The sequence below is a fragment of the Plectropomus leopardus genome, chromosome 12 (assembly GCF_026936395.1).
Source record: "Plectropomus leopardus strain MGB_pleo_1.0 chromosome 12, ASM2693639v1, whole genome shotgun sequence".
Taxonomy (NCBI): Eukaryota; Metazoa; Chordata; class Actinopteri; order Perciformes; family Serranidae; genus Plectropomus; species Plectropomus leopardus.
This window is the reverse complement of record NC_142187.1, coordinates 16,785,900-16,805,423: the sequence shown is the minus strand read 5'-3', so window position 1 is coordinate 16,805,423 and position 19,524 is coordinate 16,785,900. Positions and strand designations below refer to the sequence as shown.

Below are 19,524 nucleotides of genomic sequence, written 5' to 3'. Positions count from 1 at the left end.
TTTGTCTTGTCTTTTAGTAGTCATTTTGTGTTTCTTTATGGTTGTTTCGCCCATGTCTTGTGACATTTTGCACGTAAAGACCTTGGGGGTGCTGACACTTTGAGCCCCTTTGCTTTCTTTTAGTGTACAGAAGTACTTTCTGAAAATGTTCATCCATTTAAAGAACAGATGATGAACAGCCTGAGCTGTCTACTGAAAAATAAGTGCAATGTCAACTATACTGTATGTCTCAGCTTCAGTTTCACATTCAGTCAGTCCACTAGTCACTGTCATTACACACAATTTTCCATATTTCCTCTCCTGTGTATCAATGTTGGCATCACCATACCAAACTTAAGTGGAAGCTATGGAAGAAGCAGGTTAAGATATCCACTACCTTACAAACAAGCATTAGGGTTTCACAGTTATTGTTACAGATTCTTTTGTGCTAAAGCTGCTGATTGACAATATTTTGCACAGTGTTCTATATCTTTTAATATGACCACAATATGAGTATTCATCGTTTTTTCAGAGAACTGTATTCTGTTCAGGGTAGAAAAGCCTCTGAAGCAGCATTTTACATGAAGTTGGCTTCTCTGTTTAAGTTGGTCCTGAAATCTGGCACCTATTTACAATGGATCAATATTAGGTCTGCAAACTCATCCAGTGGGCCAGACTGGACCCTTTGATGGGCCGGTTCTGACCCACAGACCGTAGGTTTCACCCCTGATTAAGACTAGTGTCACATTAAAAAAAAAAAACAAAAACATGACAGTTCCAAAACATCTTAATAGAAATTTGCACTTTGAACTATGTTTCACAAAAATTGTTTCTTTCATGATATGATTTGATTTTGGCTGCTTTCTACCTTAACTGCTATCTGAGAATAAAATTAATTTTGTGCTCATATGATTCAGTTTTAAAGGTCTTATTTTCTAATATATCTTAATGTCAGACACTGAATGCTATCTGTTTTAATAAAGGTTGGTAGACTGTGTAAACATCAAGGACAGAGATGAGAGGAAAAAAAGTCAAAGATCTATTTTATCTCTGACAAAGTCTGATATTTATTTTTAGAAATATATTAGAATGATGTCACTAAACCAAAACCCGAGTAGACAAGGTTTTTTGTGTGTGTTTCTGCATGTGGGATTTGGGTTATTGGAGGGACTCATGACCTCATTATTTCTAAAATCCTGATTATTATTAATATATTTATACAGCAACAAGGAAAAGACACCAAGTACTTAAAATATATGCAATTTCATTTCAATTTATTCAACTCTGCAAAGCTGTGAAATATGTAAAACTACAAAGGATGAAAACTTTTAACAAACAAATGCTTATTGACACCTTGGCATAAAGATGAGGCTCAGTATTTGCAACATTGGTGGGTAAGATTAAAGACACCACTGCACTGTGAAGATGCTTCCTACTGAAAACAAGCAATGCCTGGAAAACACCTAATGTGTGGTTCTTTGTGCAAACTTCTATCACACTGCAGTCCAGTGAAAGTTAAGACAGACTCCTGTCCCTGAAGAGAAGCACTGATCTGTGAGTGAATTCACACTTCAAGGGCCAATGTTCAGCTCAGCGCTGCAGCAGTTCCTCTATCAGTCATCAAGACTCTTCACTGGCCGTTGTGCCTGTTTGATGAGCGGCCTCAGCACTGTGCCCTCATTTCTCCTCTCGCTGTCCTCCGTGTAGAGGTTGTGCTGGTGAATATATTCTATCACAGAGTCTGGGATCAGATATTTCACACTGAGATTGTGTCTCAGGGCCCGGCGGACCTCGGTGGCGCTCGTCTCATTCCTCACCCACTCCCTCACGAGGAAAATGTTCTGACGGTGGCGTGAGAGCGTGTCCGACTTGTGCACAGCTTGCTCCGGCTGAAGCCCCCCTCGACTAACACAGACGAGGCCGAAACGTCCGGCCACCTCCTCCACGTGTTCGTCCAGCCACAGGCCAGGGACCTCGAAAGTGTCGAGGAAATCAGCTCCACACAGGAGCTTCAACTGTGGACACGGGCCTGAGGTGAGAGGCGGAATAAGATGTGAGGAGGACGGCTGCTTTTTACTAACCAGGCTAGCTTTGAATATTTTAAGATCCAATATGTAGGACTTAGTGGCATCTAGCATTGAGTTTGCATAACTGAAATGTCTCCAGTGTGCCAAGCATGTAGGAGAACTAAAGCGGCTGACACGAAAATGCAAATGGCCAGTGTTTGGTTTGTCCATCCTGAGCTACTATAGAAACAAAATGGCGGGCTCTTTGAGGGAGGACCCCCTCCGTATGTAACAAAAACAAAACAATTCTTATTTTCAGGTGATTATATACTGATGAAAAAATCTTTATGAATATTATATAGCATTTCTGCAAGAAGTTGCCCCTAAATTGAACACACTGGACCTTTAACAAGTGCAGTGTGGCCTCACACACTCTTTTCAGAAATATTTCTATATCATCACGCCAAAAAAACAAATACCATTCACGTCCACTGGGCATGCGTGTTACTCTTACTAAGAGTAACATGACTATGAAGCCATCAAGGTGGCAGAAAACAGATTTGGAGACATCTCAAAGCAAGACTTATCAGAGTTGTGCTATCCATAGAGGAAGCTGCTGTACTGAGAAAGGAGTATCAAAGTGACAACAACACCCCCAAAAAAACATCATAAAAATCTTTTCTGACCTACCTATTATGTTTTCACTTGACAAGGCGTGACCAGTAAGTCCCAGTTGGGGGACGAACATGAGTGTCATTGTTTTCAAAAGTCTCTGTTTCTCGTGTCCAGATAAAACACATCCCCAGAGGTTTAAAACTGAAGCAGGTTTGGCAGCGTTTCAAAAGTATTGTAGAGGTTCTAAAATGCCAGAGTAGTCTGGATGCTAAGCGTGAACGTAGCAATTGTCATGCGGTTTAAAACAAATACGCATTAGTGTGGATGTAGCCTCAGATACTTTGATGCTTGTTGATGTAAAAAATGCCACACTGCAATAACATCAGGCTCGTTCAACTCAGATCGCTGAATCCTTTGTTTTTATCTTCACAAGGTATTATCCACTGATCAGTCACTGGGGTCTGGTATCGCTGATTCCCTTGTAATGATTTTACCCACAAATAATCATTCTGTGAATGGTTGATATTTTTCAGAGCAATTACGATGGCAGAAAGTGAGATAATCCTCAAGTGCTGATAGTTTTTCATTCATGGAAACCGTCCAGTAGTGTGTGCCAACTGGCTGATTCACAATCAAGCTACAAAAATGGCAATCCCATATGAAATCACCGTCTCCTCACAGAGAGCTCATACTGTTGAGGAGAAAAATTCAAAAACTGGAGACATCACTGATGCTAATACCGAGGACAAAATAAGTGAATATTCTGAGTCTGGAGCAGGCAAATGAAAAGTCTGAACATTACAAAAACTGACTTCCTAGTTCTAAAAATTACACAGCTTAGATATTCATGTTGCTGGAGGCTAAAACACAACACAACAACACCAGTTACTCTGGGAGTTCAACTTTTCTGTAAAACTCAAATTGAACTGTGACTTGTGTTTAAAAGGCTCGACATAAAGTGAACTGAAAAGGAGACCAAAACAGAAAATAACTTTTTATTTTGTTGTAAAAACACATATCTTGTCCGCTTAATTAATGACTGTTCTCATGACTATTTTTATCCATAGTTCTCTTTTTAATAAAACATGTTCTAATGCAGTGTTGTGTAGGGCCCAAACAAACACTCGTGTGAATGTGTTTGATAAATCATAGATAATCCAGGAAAACGTTCCTGAATACTGATTGGTTTGCTTCCAGTTACACAACAGCCATCATGTTCACATAAACTACATCTATGTATTTGTGAGTTTATACGCTCTTGGAGCATTTACACACATGCACGCATGCATGCAACCACACAAAGTCTTCAAAGTACTAAATCCATACCTAATACTCTTTAACCACTGTGAGTCAGGACCGCAAAGCACCATTCTGCTTCTACTTTGCACGTGTTAAACACAGGCACATTATGTGGAAATGATTCAGATCCTTAACCGTAAAAGGCCTTTACTCTGTTTGAGGGCTTTCTTAAAAAATATTGTTAACATTTTAACATTTGCTAATTAACACTAAACATAAAGTGCAGCTGAGGCTGATGTTTAATGTCATTAGCTCTGCAGGTATTTGAGTATAAACCAAAGTAATGGACAGACTTTGACATGCTGGTGGCTCTAAATGAAAAAACAGGGATCACCAAAGGAACTATTCATCCTCCTCACATAAATATCTGTACAAAAATTCATGGAAATCTATGTTAACTGACCAACCAACATTACCATCCCAAGAATTAAAACCACATCTGAAATGCCTGAAACAGTCAAAGGTCAAAGGTTATTAAGCTGATCCCAACTTCACAACAGTAAGAGGTTCTTACTTGCAAGGGGAGTGTTGTTTCCACTGGAGTCACTGTGCGTTCCTGCGCTCTGCTCGTACTCCTTCAGGATACGTCCATAATGATACCTGCCCAACAATGACAGAGAAAGAGCGACTGAGAATGGATTTCTTTAATTTCAGAAACAGTAATACATAGATTTGTCTTTGGGTCTTGCCTCCTTTCATCTTCTGTTGTTACCAGCAGCTAACTGTGTATTCATTTATTTGCCTTGCTCTGTTTATGCATGCGCATTGGCAACATGTTTCCCAATCTAAACATCAATCACGCCAATAAAGCCTGAACAAACTGAACTAGAAGAAAGAGAAATATCGATGACTCACAGAGGAAGGAAAACTCGTTTCAAGTAAAGCTTCTTAAAGGTGTTATTTGCTTGTGTGTGCGTGTGTGTGAGCCTCTGGTCAACAACAGACCTCTTCATGCCTTGATCAGCACCCGTGTTGCGCAAACACTCATGAGGGGATTTGTGAGAAATGCGAAGCAGGGAAGGAGCAGAGAATGAAACGTAAAAAGTTCAATGATGCAAGCATAAGATATCTTTCTAAAGTAATCTTCAACATGGTATGTGCACATGACATAAATGACATGCAGTGGGTGTGTGCAATAATACTTTCATTCCTCTGGGCCAAACCCCTTGATAAGAGCCATCTGCAAATACATTTCTTAAAAAAGACTTATTCATATCACCTACGCAGGCCTCTCTTCACCCGTCTTCATGTCACAGACAGCTTTCTGCATCAACACCATCCTCACTCTGCCCGAGAGTTTAACAGCCGGTGCCCCTGATTTCACCTCATGAAAAAACCCAGACCTGACACGGGTCCAGTCTAGTCTGGCGGCACCCAAGAGGCCAGAACCTGGCAACACTCTGTTATATAAGCACTTGAAGTTGGTAAGAAGCGGTGCGGGCAGAGGAGCAGCAAAGGAGAGTACATCGCTGTGAGCTCTGCTGGTGCTGTGGTAAAACTAGGACATGTCAGCAGAGTTCTACATCACTTTTTCAAAGCAAGACGTGCTAAAATACACAGACGCAAGTTAAGACAGATGTCGCAAAACCCCGGCCAACTGAAAGGGACAGTTCACCCCACAATATATATATATTTTTTACCTCTTACCTGTGGTGCTATTTAGTAGTCTAAATTGTTTTGGTGTGAGCAGCTGAGTGTTGGAGATATCGGCTGTAGAGATGTCTGACTTCTCTACAATAGAATTAACTAGATGGTGCTTGGCTTGCTCAAAGGGACAAAAAGAAAAACTGAAAAACTGAAACACTGAAAGAAAAAATTGAAAAAAGAAGAAGAAGAAAAACGATTTTTTTTAATTGAAAAAACTAAACAGCAAAGTCTCTTTCCAGAAAAAGACAATGCAGTAACAGTATCTTGTTTCATGTTTGATCAGCGCTGCCTCATTGACAGTTTTCATAACAGTAACTGTATCTTTAACCTATATATTTTGATAATGCCCTGCTTTGGCAACTCACTGGTCTTGGATCTTTAAAACACTTTTAGGGGCACTTTATATTGATTTCCCAATGCAGCAGCAGCAGCAGCTATATTTGGTATCACAGACAGAAAAATTCTATAATAAAGAAAAGACATAAAAACACCTCTGCTTTTACAACACTGCTTGCGCTGAGAAGAAATCAACAAATCCAGCGAAAGCGTCGTTGGTTGAAAGACCTGATGCAATTCATACTGTTAGAGACAATAAGAAATGCACTTCAGGGTCCAGGGAAAAACTTCCTCTCCATCTGTGATCTGGTTTCAGACAACAGTATGTATAGTGTCTGTTCTGCACCAATTACTTTCACTGTTTCTGTATTTATTATTTTTTGTCCATTTGTATTTACAACAGGGCTAAGATAAGTAATAGTTTGGGTGCTCTGTTTCTCTTGGGGAAAGTTTTTTGAAGCCTTGCACCTACGCAATGTGTGTATAACTATCCTTTTTGCTCTGTTTCTCTTCACATGCCACTCCAAATGTCAAAAATGTTTTTCAGAATATGCCTATTATGCCTATTATGTATACATGCTGTATTTACTGTGTATTTGCCATGTAGGCCTGCAAGCTTGTAGTTATATACAAATGTATACATGTATACACAAAATGACATTGGGTATGGCTAAATGTGACCTTGTTCATGTTTTCATTTTTCGCTTCTCTTCTTGTGGGTGAGTGTACTCGATGTTTATGTGCATGGTGTGTGGGCAAAAAAATATTTGGATGATGAGGGACGTAAGAAGAGACAGTAAAAGCTAATAGAAACAAATAGCAGCTACTGAGTGGCAAATATAAACTGGGAACAAGATGTGCTTGATTCAGGGTTCCCACACATTTTTTTGACAAAAATACCAAACTTTTCTATGACTTTTAAAGGACCCATAATAATCTGTTTTCTTGCTGCACCTGCTTAGGGTTTAAAACATATCAGATTTGAACTCTTTCAGCTACCTGGCACATGAAGATAGAGATACAACAATTATGTATTTGTCAAGATACATAATATTGAAGGTTATCCTTGGAAAATTACCATACGTTCTTAATTTATTTTATTAAATGCAACAACATTCCTTGACTTCCCCAAAACTTTAAATGATTTTTAATAATTTCATCAATTTTACAGGCCTGGAAAATGTGATTGTGAAATTCCATGACTTTTCCAGTTTTTCATGACCTGTATTGGTAATAAGGTTCCAAAACTAATGACTAGCTGCAGACACGAGGTGACAGCACAAAAGGACCAGAGGATGATATTACCCCACAGTTTCTTCTTCTTTTTCAAACAAAGCAGTGTGAGCTCTTATGTTGCTATAAACTTGTTTTATACCTCATGGTGACCACAGTTTCCGTCCAGTCTGGCTGCTGGCTCTCCCATTGATCAACAGTGACCCAGTTGGAGCTCTGGAGAGCCAGCTTTGCCATAGCAATTCGGTGCTTAGCCAGTACCAGGCCTTGCTTTCCATATCCATCACTCACTGGAGACACGATGCCACCCACCACCTGGTACAGGCCTGAAGGGAAAGAAGAAGATTAATACAGTTTTTCTGGGTCATGACAGCTGATACAGAAACAGAATATAAATCAGTAGATACAGTTATCTCTAAGATATGGATGGTAACATTATCAGTGCTTTGTCATACCTCATATGTAGAAAGAAGAAATCTTCTTCTTTTTAAGGGGACAGTTCACCCCCAAATAAAAAAATACATAATTTCCCCTTACCTATAGTGGTATTCATTAATTTAGATTGTTTGGTGTAAAATGCTGAGTGTTGGAGATATCAGCTGTAAAGATATCCGCCTTCTCTAGAATGCGATAGGATTGGATGTCACTCGGCTAGTGGTGCTCAAAGCGCCAAAAAAAATACATTTGAAAACCTCAACAGCAGTGTTTCTTTCCAGAAATCTTGACCCGGCTACTGATGATAATCCACAGACCTTGTTGTAAGCAGATTCATGCAGGAACTATTTTCTCTCTACCTAATGAAACCTGCAGACTGTATGACCTTGCAGAAGGAATTGTGCATCTATTCATGGACGAGAGGCTCATGCTAGTGATAGCGCAAGCAGTAAACATTAACGGCGTCCTCCTCAGCTGAACTGTAACAACAGCTACCTCAGTGGTGAGCTAGCGGTTGACTTACGCTGCCTTCTGTGCAGTGATACAGTAGGTGGGTGTGGTAGAAAGAAAACAGCTCATACATGAAACTGCTCACAACAAGATCTATGTAGCCTGGTCATGATTTCTGGAATGAGACATGGTTGTTGAATTTTTTAATTTAATCTTTTTTGGCGTTTTGAGCACCACAAAGCCATCTAGTTCCATTATATTTGAGAGAAGTCAGACATCTCTGTGACTGACTTCTCCAGCACTCTGCAACTCACACCAAAGCAATTTAGATTAACATGGGTGATGAAGTCACACGATGTAAAGTACCAAACTGTGTAATCAATATGAAGAGTATAGAAACTGCTATAAGGAATGGATCCGACTAAATGTTTGACAATTCAAATTTCGACAGAAGCAAATTGGGCTAATTCTAGCATTTAAAAACGGGTTAAAAACACAAAGATTATCTTCTGTAGCACAAACATTCAGCAGAATAAAAACAGCTCCTGTGTGCAGCTAACAGTAATTTTCAAACTAGTCAGCTGACGTGTTACAGGTGAAGGGGTCCAAGGGAAACTGTAAGAGCATTAAGTTCCCGCCCACTGAAATGCTGCACTGAGCACTTTGTTCATAAAGCATCTTAGACTGAGAAAGCTGACTCAGGACTAGTTTAACTCTTCAGGTACAATGATGCTGTTGTGACCATGTGACCAGCCCCGTACTCTTATGCTCAGCAGCTTTGGAGGTATTTGCTTACATGGTTGTTACATGACTACATTGCGTGGCAGCACATGACAACAGACACATACAGCGTAGGGATATTTTTTTCACTTATACAAGAGAAGAACAACAAGTAGAGCAACTTAGGTCTCTGCAGCATCAAACAAAATGAATGTTTGTGAACACTTAATACATGTGTCGTATTAATTCTTCTTGTTGTCTGTAGTAATGCAAACAGACAAGAATGTGGGGCATTTAAAACTGCATTTATTGATATTTGGGCCACTAGGGGGCAGAAGGGCAACACAACAAGCTGAAAACAAAGCCCTGCTATTGTCGTTTTAAGTTGTTACGGCTAATGCGCTCACAAATACCCTACTTTCACGGCAGCAGGACACAAAGCAACATTAACATTCATTAGAGGGTGTTTATGTTGACCTAATTTTCCTTTGAGTTTTTGTATTAAAACAACTCCTGAGACAAAACTCTGCATCTTTACGTTGCTAGGCGCTCAACTTTCTTCTCCAGCTTGTCTCTAACTTTGTGAGGCTGCTGCTTGGTGCTGGACAGGTCAGACAGAAGGTTTATTGAAGTTTGTTTGCTGGAAAACGCTGCCTGCTGCTGCTGGAAACGAGGCTGATGAAAGTGAGGAAACTGGACCAAACCGTAAATTTGTAAGGCCATAAAAGAAAACCAATGAGCTAGAGTCTTAAAAATCTCTGTACAGCTGCAGAGTGGGGTCATATTTCTTGTGAGGTTCATCAGTGTGAGCTACCTCTTTTAATATACACAGACACTGGAAACATTGTTCATATAAATAATAATACATATACTGTTTTTTACGGGAGCTGCTTTGACCCTGAAGATTATTCGGAAAGACAAAATAAACACATAAATGCTCAGTGTCTGTGATGTCAGGATCTGACCTGTGCTGTGCATGTGGTCTCTGGCCAGCTCAAACAGCCTCATGTGCTGGTTGGTGATGGGATTAAAGGAGCCGCAGGCGAGCAAGACGAGCGGAACACGGCGGGTGGCCATCTTGGTTTACCCCCTCACACCGCTGTCAAAAAACCTTGAAGGAAAACAAAGAGTTATCAACATTATGATGATCTGATGCAAAGGTGAGAAAACTAAAGAAAGTTAACATTAGTGTGTCCTCTTCTTGAACTTTCTGCAGGACACTGTGCAAGAAAATTTGATATATCTACAAATCATTTTTATTTTTAAGTACCTGCCTTGCTGTACCATTTTGCAGAGGGTTTCGCCTTAGTTGCATTTACGTTAACAACCAATTTGTCATTTGGTTTTAGTTTTTTTTTTTTGGTTTAATACCAAAGCACCTTACAATATATGAGCTCAGCATTAGTATCTGTGGCCCCAAAGAACAACCCATAACATTTTTTTCTGCTCATTTATCACTGGGACACCAAAAGCTGTTAGAAACATTGGCAACAATAAATGTGGCAGCGTTTCGCTAGAGTCAGACACCAGAGGAGGGGAGCAGCTGCAGTGGCTTTTAATTTTAATGTGTACATGAATGTGTAGAGAGTCTAGAGGGAAATTAACACCAACCCTCCTCCAAACATTGGCTGGGAAGATGGTTCAATTCAACCAGCCTCTTCGGCAGGTACGCAGCCATCATTTAAAGAACGTATTTCACTGCAAACATTGAATTTGTTGGTTAAAAGTCCAGTGTGCAGAATTTAGGGGGATAATTTGGCAAAAACTGAATATAATACTGATAACTAGATTTTTTATATATACTTACCTGAAACTAAGAATCATTTTGGGGTTTTTTTTTTACGTGAGAATGACCCGTTTATATCTACATACGGAGCAGGTCCTCTTACAAGGAGTCTGCCATGTTGTGTTTACAGTCATACAGAATGGACAAACGAAACACTGACTCTAGATAAAGCCATCCTTGTTGTAGCGTTTTTGCATCGGCCACTGTAGTTCCTCCTGCACACTTGGCCCACGGAAAAAGTTTAAGGTGATTGCAATCTGTGACCTCACCACTGAATGCCACTAAATCCTACGCACTAAACGTTTACCTGGTTAACTTTACATACACTTTATAATATAGTGTCGTCTTTAGGGTTGCAACAATATGAAATTTTCATGGAACAATTACTTTATATGAAAATATCATGGTTTCACATATCACTGTATCCAAACATGTTATTGTACTTGAAACTTTAAACCTTTCTTTATGGACGTATGTATTAAAAGTATTCCTTTTGAAGATAAATGTAAAAGAATGAGGAGAGTCTCCATCCAGTTGCATTTTTTTCCAATACAGTGGATAAGCAAATGTACACGGTATGATAGCTGTCAGTTTTAATACCATGGGATACTTTGGAAGTGGTACAATGTTGCAACCCTAGTTGTCTTCCTGTGTGACCCCTAAATGTACTTTTTGCATAATACAGCTCTTCCAGATAGTAATGTTTCCTATTTAATATTTGATCTTCTATTTTTTTCTTGTTTGACGGATTTGCATGACTTTTTTAACTGTTCGTAAGCCTTTTTTAGTGCATCAATAGGACTTTATGTATGTCGTGTTATAGTGTCCTATTATTGTTCTAATTGTTTTTCAGTTAATGCTCCTCGCTAGAAAAGTGCTATTCAAAGAAAATGATTATCTTAAGTATTTACTGACTGACTGACACAATGACTTCTACTTGATTTTGAAAAGAGACATTGCTCCTCCACTGAATGCAATTTATGTACTGAGATAAAGCAGATAATAACAGTGCCCTGAAAAAAACAACTTAAAGCTGTAAATTTTGACCTCGTATGACAACACAACTGACAACAGTGCATGCACTGTTGAATGTGTACGATGTTCACCGCCTTTGACTCTAAATCACATGTTAAGCTACCTCCTTTAAAAAAAACAAAATAATTTTTTGATTCGGAGGTTTTGACAGGTGCATGCTACATGCAACAGACCAGAAACTGTCGTCTCTCGCAGTTCAGCTCCAAGTTCACAGCTATAAGACGTAGCAGCTATGAACTGCTGAGAGTTTTTTTGTCAGTTGTTACAGTGCAGTTAAAGCCAGAGGACAACAAGCAAATCCAAAATCGTTCAGCAGACAGCTTGACATTGAACGAGCAGCTAACCTTCATTAGCCTAGCGGACCAAACTACGTGCGAAGCGACAAACAGACATTCAAATGACTGATAAATGAAGCTGAGCAGCAGTTTAATGAAACTGTCACGGTGCAAAAAACATGAAGTATAAAGGTAGGTATAATAAATCGTTTGTTTACCTTTCCTTTTTTTTTTTACACACATTGTTTGGTACGTGTGTCACACTGATCCTGCTCCCCAGTGCTGAGGAGCTGTTGCTCGATGGTTCCGCACGGAACACCCTGCTGAAGTGCGACCCCTGCTGGAGAAAGGTTAGGTTAAAGTGACGGCGCTCTCCATGGTGCTGAAATACACTTCACAATCAAGGTAATTATGCTGTACACAGTAAAGATGCTCAACATTGCTCCTTGTTTGCAACCTGTATTACATTTTTGTGAGTTTTTTTTTTTAAATCTTATGTGCTTCTGTGAGTAAGGATGTCTTCCCAGAAGAAACAAACCACAATCATAAGCTGACCTTTTCAGCAGTGCAGCATCAAACACCTACATGCTCCTGGTAACCTTTTATCCCATTGTTGTTAACTGCTTGTCAGATGGAAAGGAGAAGCTTTGTCGAACACTAATTGACTGTCTGACAGCATGGCTGTACAGCAAATGGCTTTTCCAATAACTACTTTGTCGCAGGGGGAAAAGAATAACATTAAAATTATACAAAGGTTCAAGTAAGTGATGTGGCATTTCACAGACCATTGCTATATACCACTGGGAAATGCATTTAATTCTCCCAGTGAGGACAGTTAAGGCAGCAAGAACTGGACATGCATGCCATACAATACAATATGCATGCAACCTATTTCACCTTTTTGCAGTATAGTATGTTGTTATGTGTTGTTATTGTCAGTATTAACTGGACTGTATCAACTGAAAAACTGTGTACATGCAAGTCCCTTATCGACTGTGTAAAAAACAAAACAACAACAGACAAATACCATCATGTTTCTGGAAAACTAAAACTTGTTATTGATTCGACCGCTCAGTCTCTATCAGTTAAAATCCACATGTCTCTTTACACCAGCAGAGAGGAGTTTGTCTTAGACAATAATCTGTGGTGCCACACCAGAGTTAGATAGACAGAAGAAGAGCTCCCAGATTCATTTTCTTGGGATGAAGAAACAATTTCACATTTGGATTTTCTTGGGGGTAATACAACTGTAACATATAACCTGGATGTTAATTTTGTTGTTGTTAAAGTGAGACTGATGTGACAGCCAGGTGTGGATGGTGTGTCCTTCAAGTATCACTGATATGTGTTTTATGTTCACACATACTGCTTGAACTATCGAAGATTTGAAGGTTAACATTTGATGTTTGTCCCTTAAGGTTTGCACAGAACTTAAAATGATCATGATTATTATTTACTGATTATTATCACAAAAATAATTTGTGTGTGTATGTGTTTACTAAATTTCAGGTAATTTTCTTGTACATTTGACTAATTTCTTGCTAATATTTGGGTCATTTCTTCTTTTGTTGCTCACTGCCTTCTTCCTTTTGAAAGAAACCAAGCCAGTTTGTTCATGTTATAAAGGGTTATATATGCTGCTCATTTCTTCTTGGTATAACTTGCAGAAGGATCTGAAATTGGCTGAGCAGATTATTATGTGGGAATCTAAGTCAATTTTTAAGGATTGAGAAAATAGTACAATTGGACAATGAGAGTGCTATTCAAGTTTTCACTGAAATCATTTCAGACACTTAGACATGTTAATGTATTTAACTGTTGCATTTGAACTGGATGTTGTGCTTGCTCTTTGTGTGATGTCTGTTTGTTAATAGCTTTAACAGTGTTTTGGGGCCCTCTTGGCCAGATGTTTACCTGGTAAAATAAAGAATATATATAAGTTATGTCCTTTTTTTAAGTAAAATTCTTGCAAATTTTAAGTTCTTATCTCAGTAAATATTTAATAATGTTCTTTATAAATAACATGAGCAGGTCAACAGTCAAAAACTTTTGAGTATTTATTATTATTAGTATTGGAGAATACAGAAGCTGGAAAAAGTGCAAAATCAAAAAGAGAAATCAGCCAACCCCACAAAGAAGGCTGCACACTTTTTCAAGGGCTTAAATGTACTACTCCATATGAGTTTGTGTGAAATGTTGAGATTAAAATGTGCATTTATTAATAACAGAACAGGAAATTATTCAGTGATGCCAGAGTGAATCTCTCCTTCTGTGCCCTGTTCTGAATGATTGCTGAGCTTATGCCTCGGTAGAAGGACAATCTGCTCATTACACCATCTTTCTCCCATCACTGCTCTGCTGTAACTTAGCTGGCACTGCCCATGGAAACAGCCAATTGGGAGTATGTGTGTGTGTGTAAGTGACCGTGTGTGCATGTAAATGTGGTTCTGCGTGTGGATGTGTGTGTCTCTTCTATCTTTGTTATCCTCTTAACTCACTTGAGGTCTGCCCTCTCTCTCTCTCTCACTCTAATCCCCACACCCACACCCAACAGATGAAGAAGCATGGGGGAATAATTGAAGAACATACGGCCGTTAGAGAAAACCAGTGATTCTGCCACAGGGTGAAAACTGAAAGACTCAAATCTGTGAGGGGGAGTATCGCTTCGCCGTTCAGGCTCTTGTTAGGAGGATACAGCTGGAAAAACATCACAGTGTAGCAGCTGCTTCATTCGATTATGAAAGGAATATCGCTGTAAGAAAATGAAAAAAGAAATCTGCAGTTCATGTTACTCCTTAATTAAAGTGATATATATTTTTTCCCAAATGTAGCCTAATTTACACAGGCAATTAATGGAGGATAACAGCTAATAAACTGACTAAACCATGCACATGGGCTGCTGACTAATCTGAAAACCTAAACTGCCAGCAGGTGGATATCAGCAACTTGTTGCACCTGAATTAAGATAAAACACTTTCTTTTTTTACTGTGATAATGGACAAATGTCAATCAAATGTTAACAGATAGTCACATTGACAATCAGATTAATCAGATTTTTACTGTGAAATACCCAAGGCTGTATTTATAGAGTCAATACTGGGGGCAACCAAGTCTGCCCACTGGGACAAAATTTCAAACTCTCAAACAATATTGATATAAATATGCAATAATTGAAAGCAACTACTGTCCACATGAATTACACATGCAGGGCAACATACACGATTGACATTTTACTCATACTTTGCTTAGGCTCTCTTACAAATACAACATAATAAAGACATTAATGGTAGTTGAACAACCCTCGAGCCGTGTTCTGCTGAGGGACAAAGAATTTCATCACACCCAGTAGATTTAGAAGGCATTCCTGGGGTTCTCTATACTTACTTAGGTAGTAATAATAAAACCAATTTCTTAAGTTTATTTATTTTTGATTACCTTTGATAATGGTTATTTCAGACAAAGGTGCGTGGTTGCCTCTTGTTGCATGACAAATTGTTTAATTTAGGTTATATCTTTATCAGTATATTGGAGGGGGGGGGGGGGAGTGCGTTTCCATTATATATATATATATATATATATATATATATATATATATATATATATATATATATATATATATATATATATATATAATTACGGCCTTGGAAATACCTCTTGAGACCGTAGTAGCAGCTGTAGTGATAGTAGACATTTCTTTAAAGTTAGAAAATGCTGATTTAGTAGCTGTTTCATGTGTTGAAAACTTGGATCATTGGAGAATTAATGTTCCCTGTCTTGCTCGTAGCACTGTGATCCTCTATCTCCCATAATAAATCAGCCATTGCTTCATTTTCTGAGATTGTGGTAAGCTACTGGTGTGCCACCTTGCCATAGCTCGGGGTTTATTGAATTGATTGAATAGCTGTAGCTGTGTTTCTCTGGAGGAATCCAATCACTGACAGCAAATTCTCGGTTGCAGCAGCCTTCAAAATCAATCCCCTCCAAACTACCAACACATTCACAGTCATCACAGACAGATCTCCTCCCCTTATTCCCTCCTCTCCACCACTTCTCTCATTAACAGATTTATGTCAAGCCTACCAAATAAAGCTAAATTTGACCCGAAAGGGACGCTTTCATTCTTCAAAATAAATGTGGAGAATTTGTCATTCTTGGGTAAATCCTTTTTTCGAGCACATATTATCATTAAAGTTTGACAGTACATGTTAGAAAATAATTTGATGTTCATCCTGCATATATGCAACCTTGTTTTGACACCTTTATTTGACATTGTTCCACATTGTCAGGCGATTATATTTTATTTTGAAAACCTACAACAGGAAACTTTGTTTTATTGACGCAATTTAAACGTCAGTCTCTCTCTCCTTGCTCACAGTGCCTCGCGCCCGACCAGTTGAAAACATCCTCGCGCCTGGGAGGAGATCCAGGATTTCGGCAGAGGAAAGGACGAGGAAACATCACCCACACTGCTCGACAACCATGCACACACTCGGGGTCCCTTTTGTGCTGTTTTGGCTCCTTTGGGGCCACTCCTGCACTCTCGGCGGAAAAGGTAGGAACATGAAAAAGATGGAAAAAATATCGAAAAAATGTTGTGCTCTATCGCGTTTGAGTTGCTCAAGTTGGGAAGGAGAGCGTCAACCTTCCGTCCAACAACTTAGTCGCCATTTAGGTTTTTTGGGGGCTGTTGCTAGTTGAGTTCTGCTTAGTATTCAGATTGTTGTTTTTTTTCTTGGTTAATCACTGAGGAGTTACTTAAAGTTCGTGTCATGGCGGACAGGGTAATTAACGGGACAGGTGTTCGGTTTGATGGGAAGTTGCAGCTTTGTTGTGAAGCAAGGTAGTCTCACTGTGATGTGCTGGGAAGAGGGATACATGGGAAAGATCTGCAAATAACCCTCATTAGACAGTAGGGCGACAAAAATGATTTAAATGAGCAATTAATCGATTCATCGTTTACTTGTCAATTGTTATAAATTGACACAAAATCGTGTCAATGCGTTTATTGTCATTGTGCAGGTATATATAAAACGAAATTTTGCAGAGCTCAATAGAATAAGAATAAAAAACTAAAAGGCGAAGTACAAGGTAAAAAGCCATTATGTTAAAACACACACACTCATGCTCACATACCAGTTCAAACACACATGCTCAGTACCTACATATGCATCGACATGAAAAGCTACATAACAAAAGAGGATGTTGCACATAAAATGAGAATGTTGCAAAGATTTAAAGGTACTTCACAGTCAAAGGTGCTTTTGGTGCCTTTTGTGTCTCCATCACAAGTTCCTAAAACCCAAGCCAATGTTTTTAAATGTCTTATTTTGTCCCAGATATATTCAGCTGATCAGTCTACATTACATAAGATGATGAAAAGCAACACATACTCCCAAATGAGAAACTTATCCTAGGAACTGTTTGGTATTTAGCTTGAAAAATGAAAAACGATAACTTGATTATAGAATTTTGACGATAAACATTACTCACCACGGTCTACTTGCCTAACATACTCTGTTGAATCATATATTAGCAGCATATAAGTATTTATTTCACCCTTAAAGGTTGCTGGGAAGTTATTTTTCCCATAACATTGTGTTACAGCAGCAACCTTACATGCCCCAGTTGCTTTTGAAATGATTAATAACACCATAAACATGACATTTATTGAGGATATCAGCGGTTATGTTGCTGGTCATGATTGGTTGGTTGGTCAGTGATCTGAAGATGATTTCTAACTTTGATAATCAATTGGTGCTTGGGGAGGGCAGTCACGGTCAGGGCGTTATATTCAACCACATCCTCACCCTGTGATATTCACACATCTTTCTCTCCCTTTCTCACTCACTCTCACACACAGACACACTCAGCGTTGACTGGTGCTGCCTATGAAGGGCAGCGGCGGTTTACAGTGGTATTAATTGGGTCTCTGGAGTGAGAGCGCAGGGCTGACTGGCTGTCTGCGCTCAACCAAACATTATCATTATTTTCCCTGTTTATGAAAGACCTCCATATGGCCGGGAGCCAGAGGGAAGGCTAACTAGGTTTAGATTAAGTTTAGAGAGAGGTTTTCTATGGAGACCTCGGTGACTCATTCAGTTGGTGAATGTGATGTGTGAACTCAGCTTTGTCCTATTTTAATGTACTTTGACTCAGCACAGAAGTCATCGTAAATTTCTCAGATTTGATCATCTATTGTTTTTTTTAAGTAAAGCCGTTTCCCTTTAACATTTGACAAGGAATAAATTAAGGCCTCTGTGTGCAGGCGGGTGTTTCTGGCTGTATAAGAGAGACAGAGTTTTTGTGTGTGTGGATTTTGTATTTACAAGCTCTACAAGCTCAGCAGAATACAGTATATACATGAGACAAAGGCTTGCTGCTGAATACCTTTACATAAGAAGTCAGGAAATAGACCAGAGCAGATGAATGTCTGCTGAAAGGATTTGAGGGGCGCTGAAAAAGAAAGAATCGGGCTGAAAAAAAAAATCGAAAACAAGATCAGATTTATGGTTGTCTTTTGAACAGAGCCGTCTAGCTGCATTATCCTCGTCGGAACATAAATCGCGAAAGCGATGTGGAACGCAAAGGCATAACTCAGGTTTTCCTCTTCTGTGCAATGGCTGGTGAAACAATGTCTGGCGGGAAGTGCTCTGCCCGTCTTGTTGCTTTTTTCCTCTTTACTGTCATTCATGCCCTTTCAATTCTCTTTCTTTCCACTGTTTTCTCGCTTGTGTTTCTCTCCCTGTTCCTTTCTTACTTCTCCTTTGACTCTCTGACTTTTGTTGCTTCGCTCTGCTGGGCTGATGCCATTCAGAGGGCAAATGTCAAAGAGAGAGAGAAGTGTTTCGTCATTCTCCTTCTCAATTCTTTTTCCAAGCTCCAATAACCTTCATTCTGATTTCCAGAGCTGCTGCTCTTTCTCTCTTCACCGCCCTGGATTCAATTCCAAAGTTTTATGGGCTTAAGTGAGTTGTATAAATGGTGAGGCAGTCTTCTTTCTGTCTTACTTTGCCTTTTCTCATCTGGAGGGTGTCACATTCTCACTCTATCCTGGGTGCCTCTATTACTGACCCCCTCCTCAGCTCCATTCATATTCTCCCTCTCTCCCTCCCTCTTTGGAGAGGCGCAACGTGAGTAAAGGTTTGGACCTGTACTGAGAATCCGTACAGGTCCAAACCTGTACGGATTCTCACTTTCTTTTACCCACGTTGCGCCTTTTCTCAACCTCCCACCACCTCAAGCCTTCTCTCTCCTTTACCATCACTAGTTTTTGTTCTGTAATAGGGTTTGGCAATGAAATGGTAATGATAATTATCTCAATTTAATTTTCCTTGATAGTGATATAATGAATGTTTGAGATATTTTCCATATAATTAAACAACCCATATGCCCATAGAGGGAGGTGGTAAGGCACCTTTAAAACTAGATTTTAACCAGAGGAAGACGAAGCATCAGCTGTAGTAAAAGAAGAAGACCGGCTGACCGACCAACTTTCGCCGGCCACTAAAGCGCATGGCAACGTTATACTGTTACAACAACATTTAACACACGCATAAAGTTATGACTGAATTCATCCCATAATGTTCGCTACAGTCACTGTATAGTTTACTCATCTAATGATAACAGTATGTTAGCAAGTTAACTTGACTGACTGATCAGCTGTAATGATATGACTTGTGTGACTGTGTGAGGTAACGTGAATAAAATG

At 39.3% G+C, this 19,524-nt stretch overlaps 2 protein-coding genes across 2 annotated transcripts in view; one reads left to right on the top strand and one right to left on the bottom strand.

Moving 5' to 3' along the window:
* Window positions 1-1,226: 1,226 nt before the first annotated feature.
* nmnat3 (nicotinamide nucleotide adenylyltransferase 3) lies at window positions 1,227-12,149 on the bottom strand. The gene is made up of 5 exons (XM_088085299.1): window positions 12,035-12,149; window positions 9,686-9,831; window positions 7,258-7,441; window positions 4,414-4,499; window positions 1,227-2,008 (listed from the first exon to the last, which is right to left on the bottom strand). The coding sequence occupies exons 2-5, from the start codon at window positions 9,795-9,797 to the stop codon at window positions 1,593-1,595; spliced, it is 798 nt and encodes a 265-aa protein (XP_087941425.1). The 5' UTR covers window positions 9,798-9,831; window positions 12,035-12,149; the 3' UTR covers window positions 1,227-1,592.
* Window positions 12,150-16,200: 4,051 nt separating this feature from the next.
* Window positions 16,201-19,524, top strand: part of clstn2a (calsyntenin 2a) — a 203,972-nt gene continuing 200,648 nt past the window's right edge. Inside the window, exon 1 of the mRNA XM_088085388.1 lies at window positions 16,201-16,368. Coding sequence (XP_087941514.1) covers window positions 16,296-16,368 — 73 coding nt within the window. The 5' untranslated portion in view covers window positions 16,201-16,295. The remainder of the gene's footprint in view (window positions 16,369-19,524) is intronic.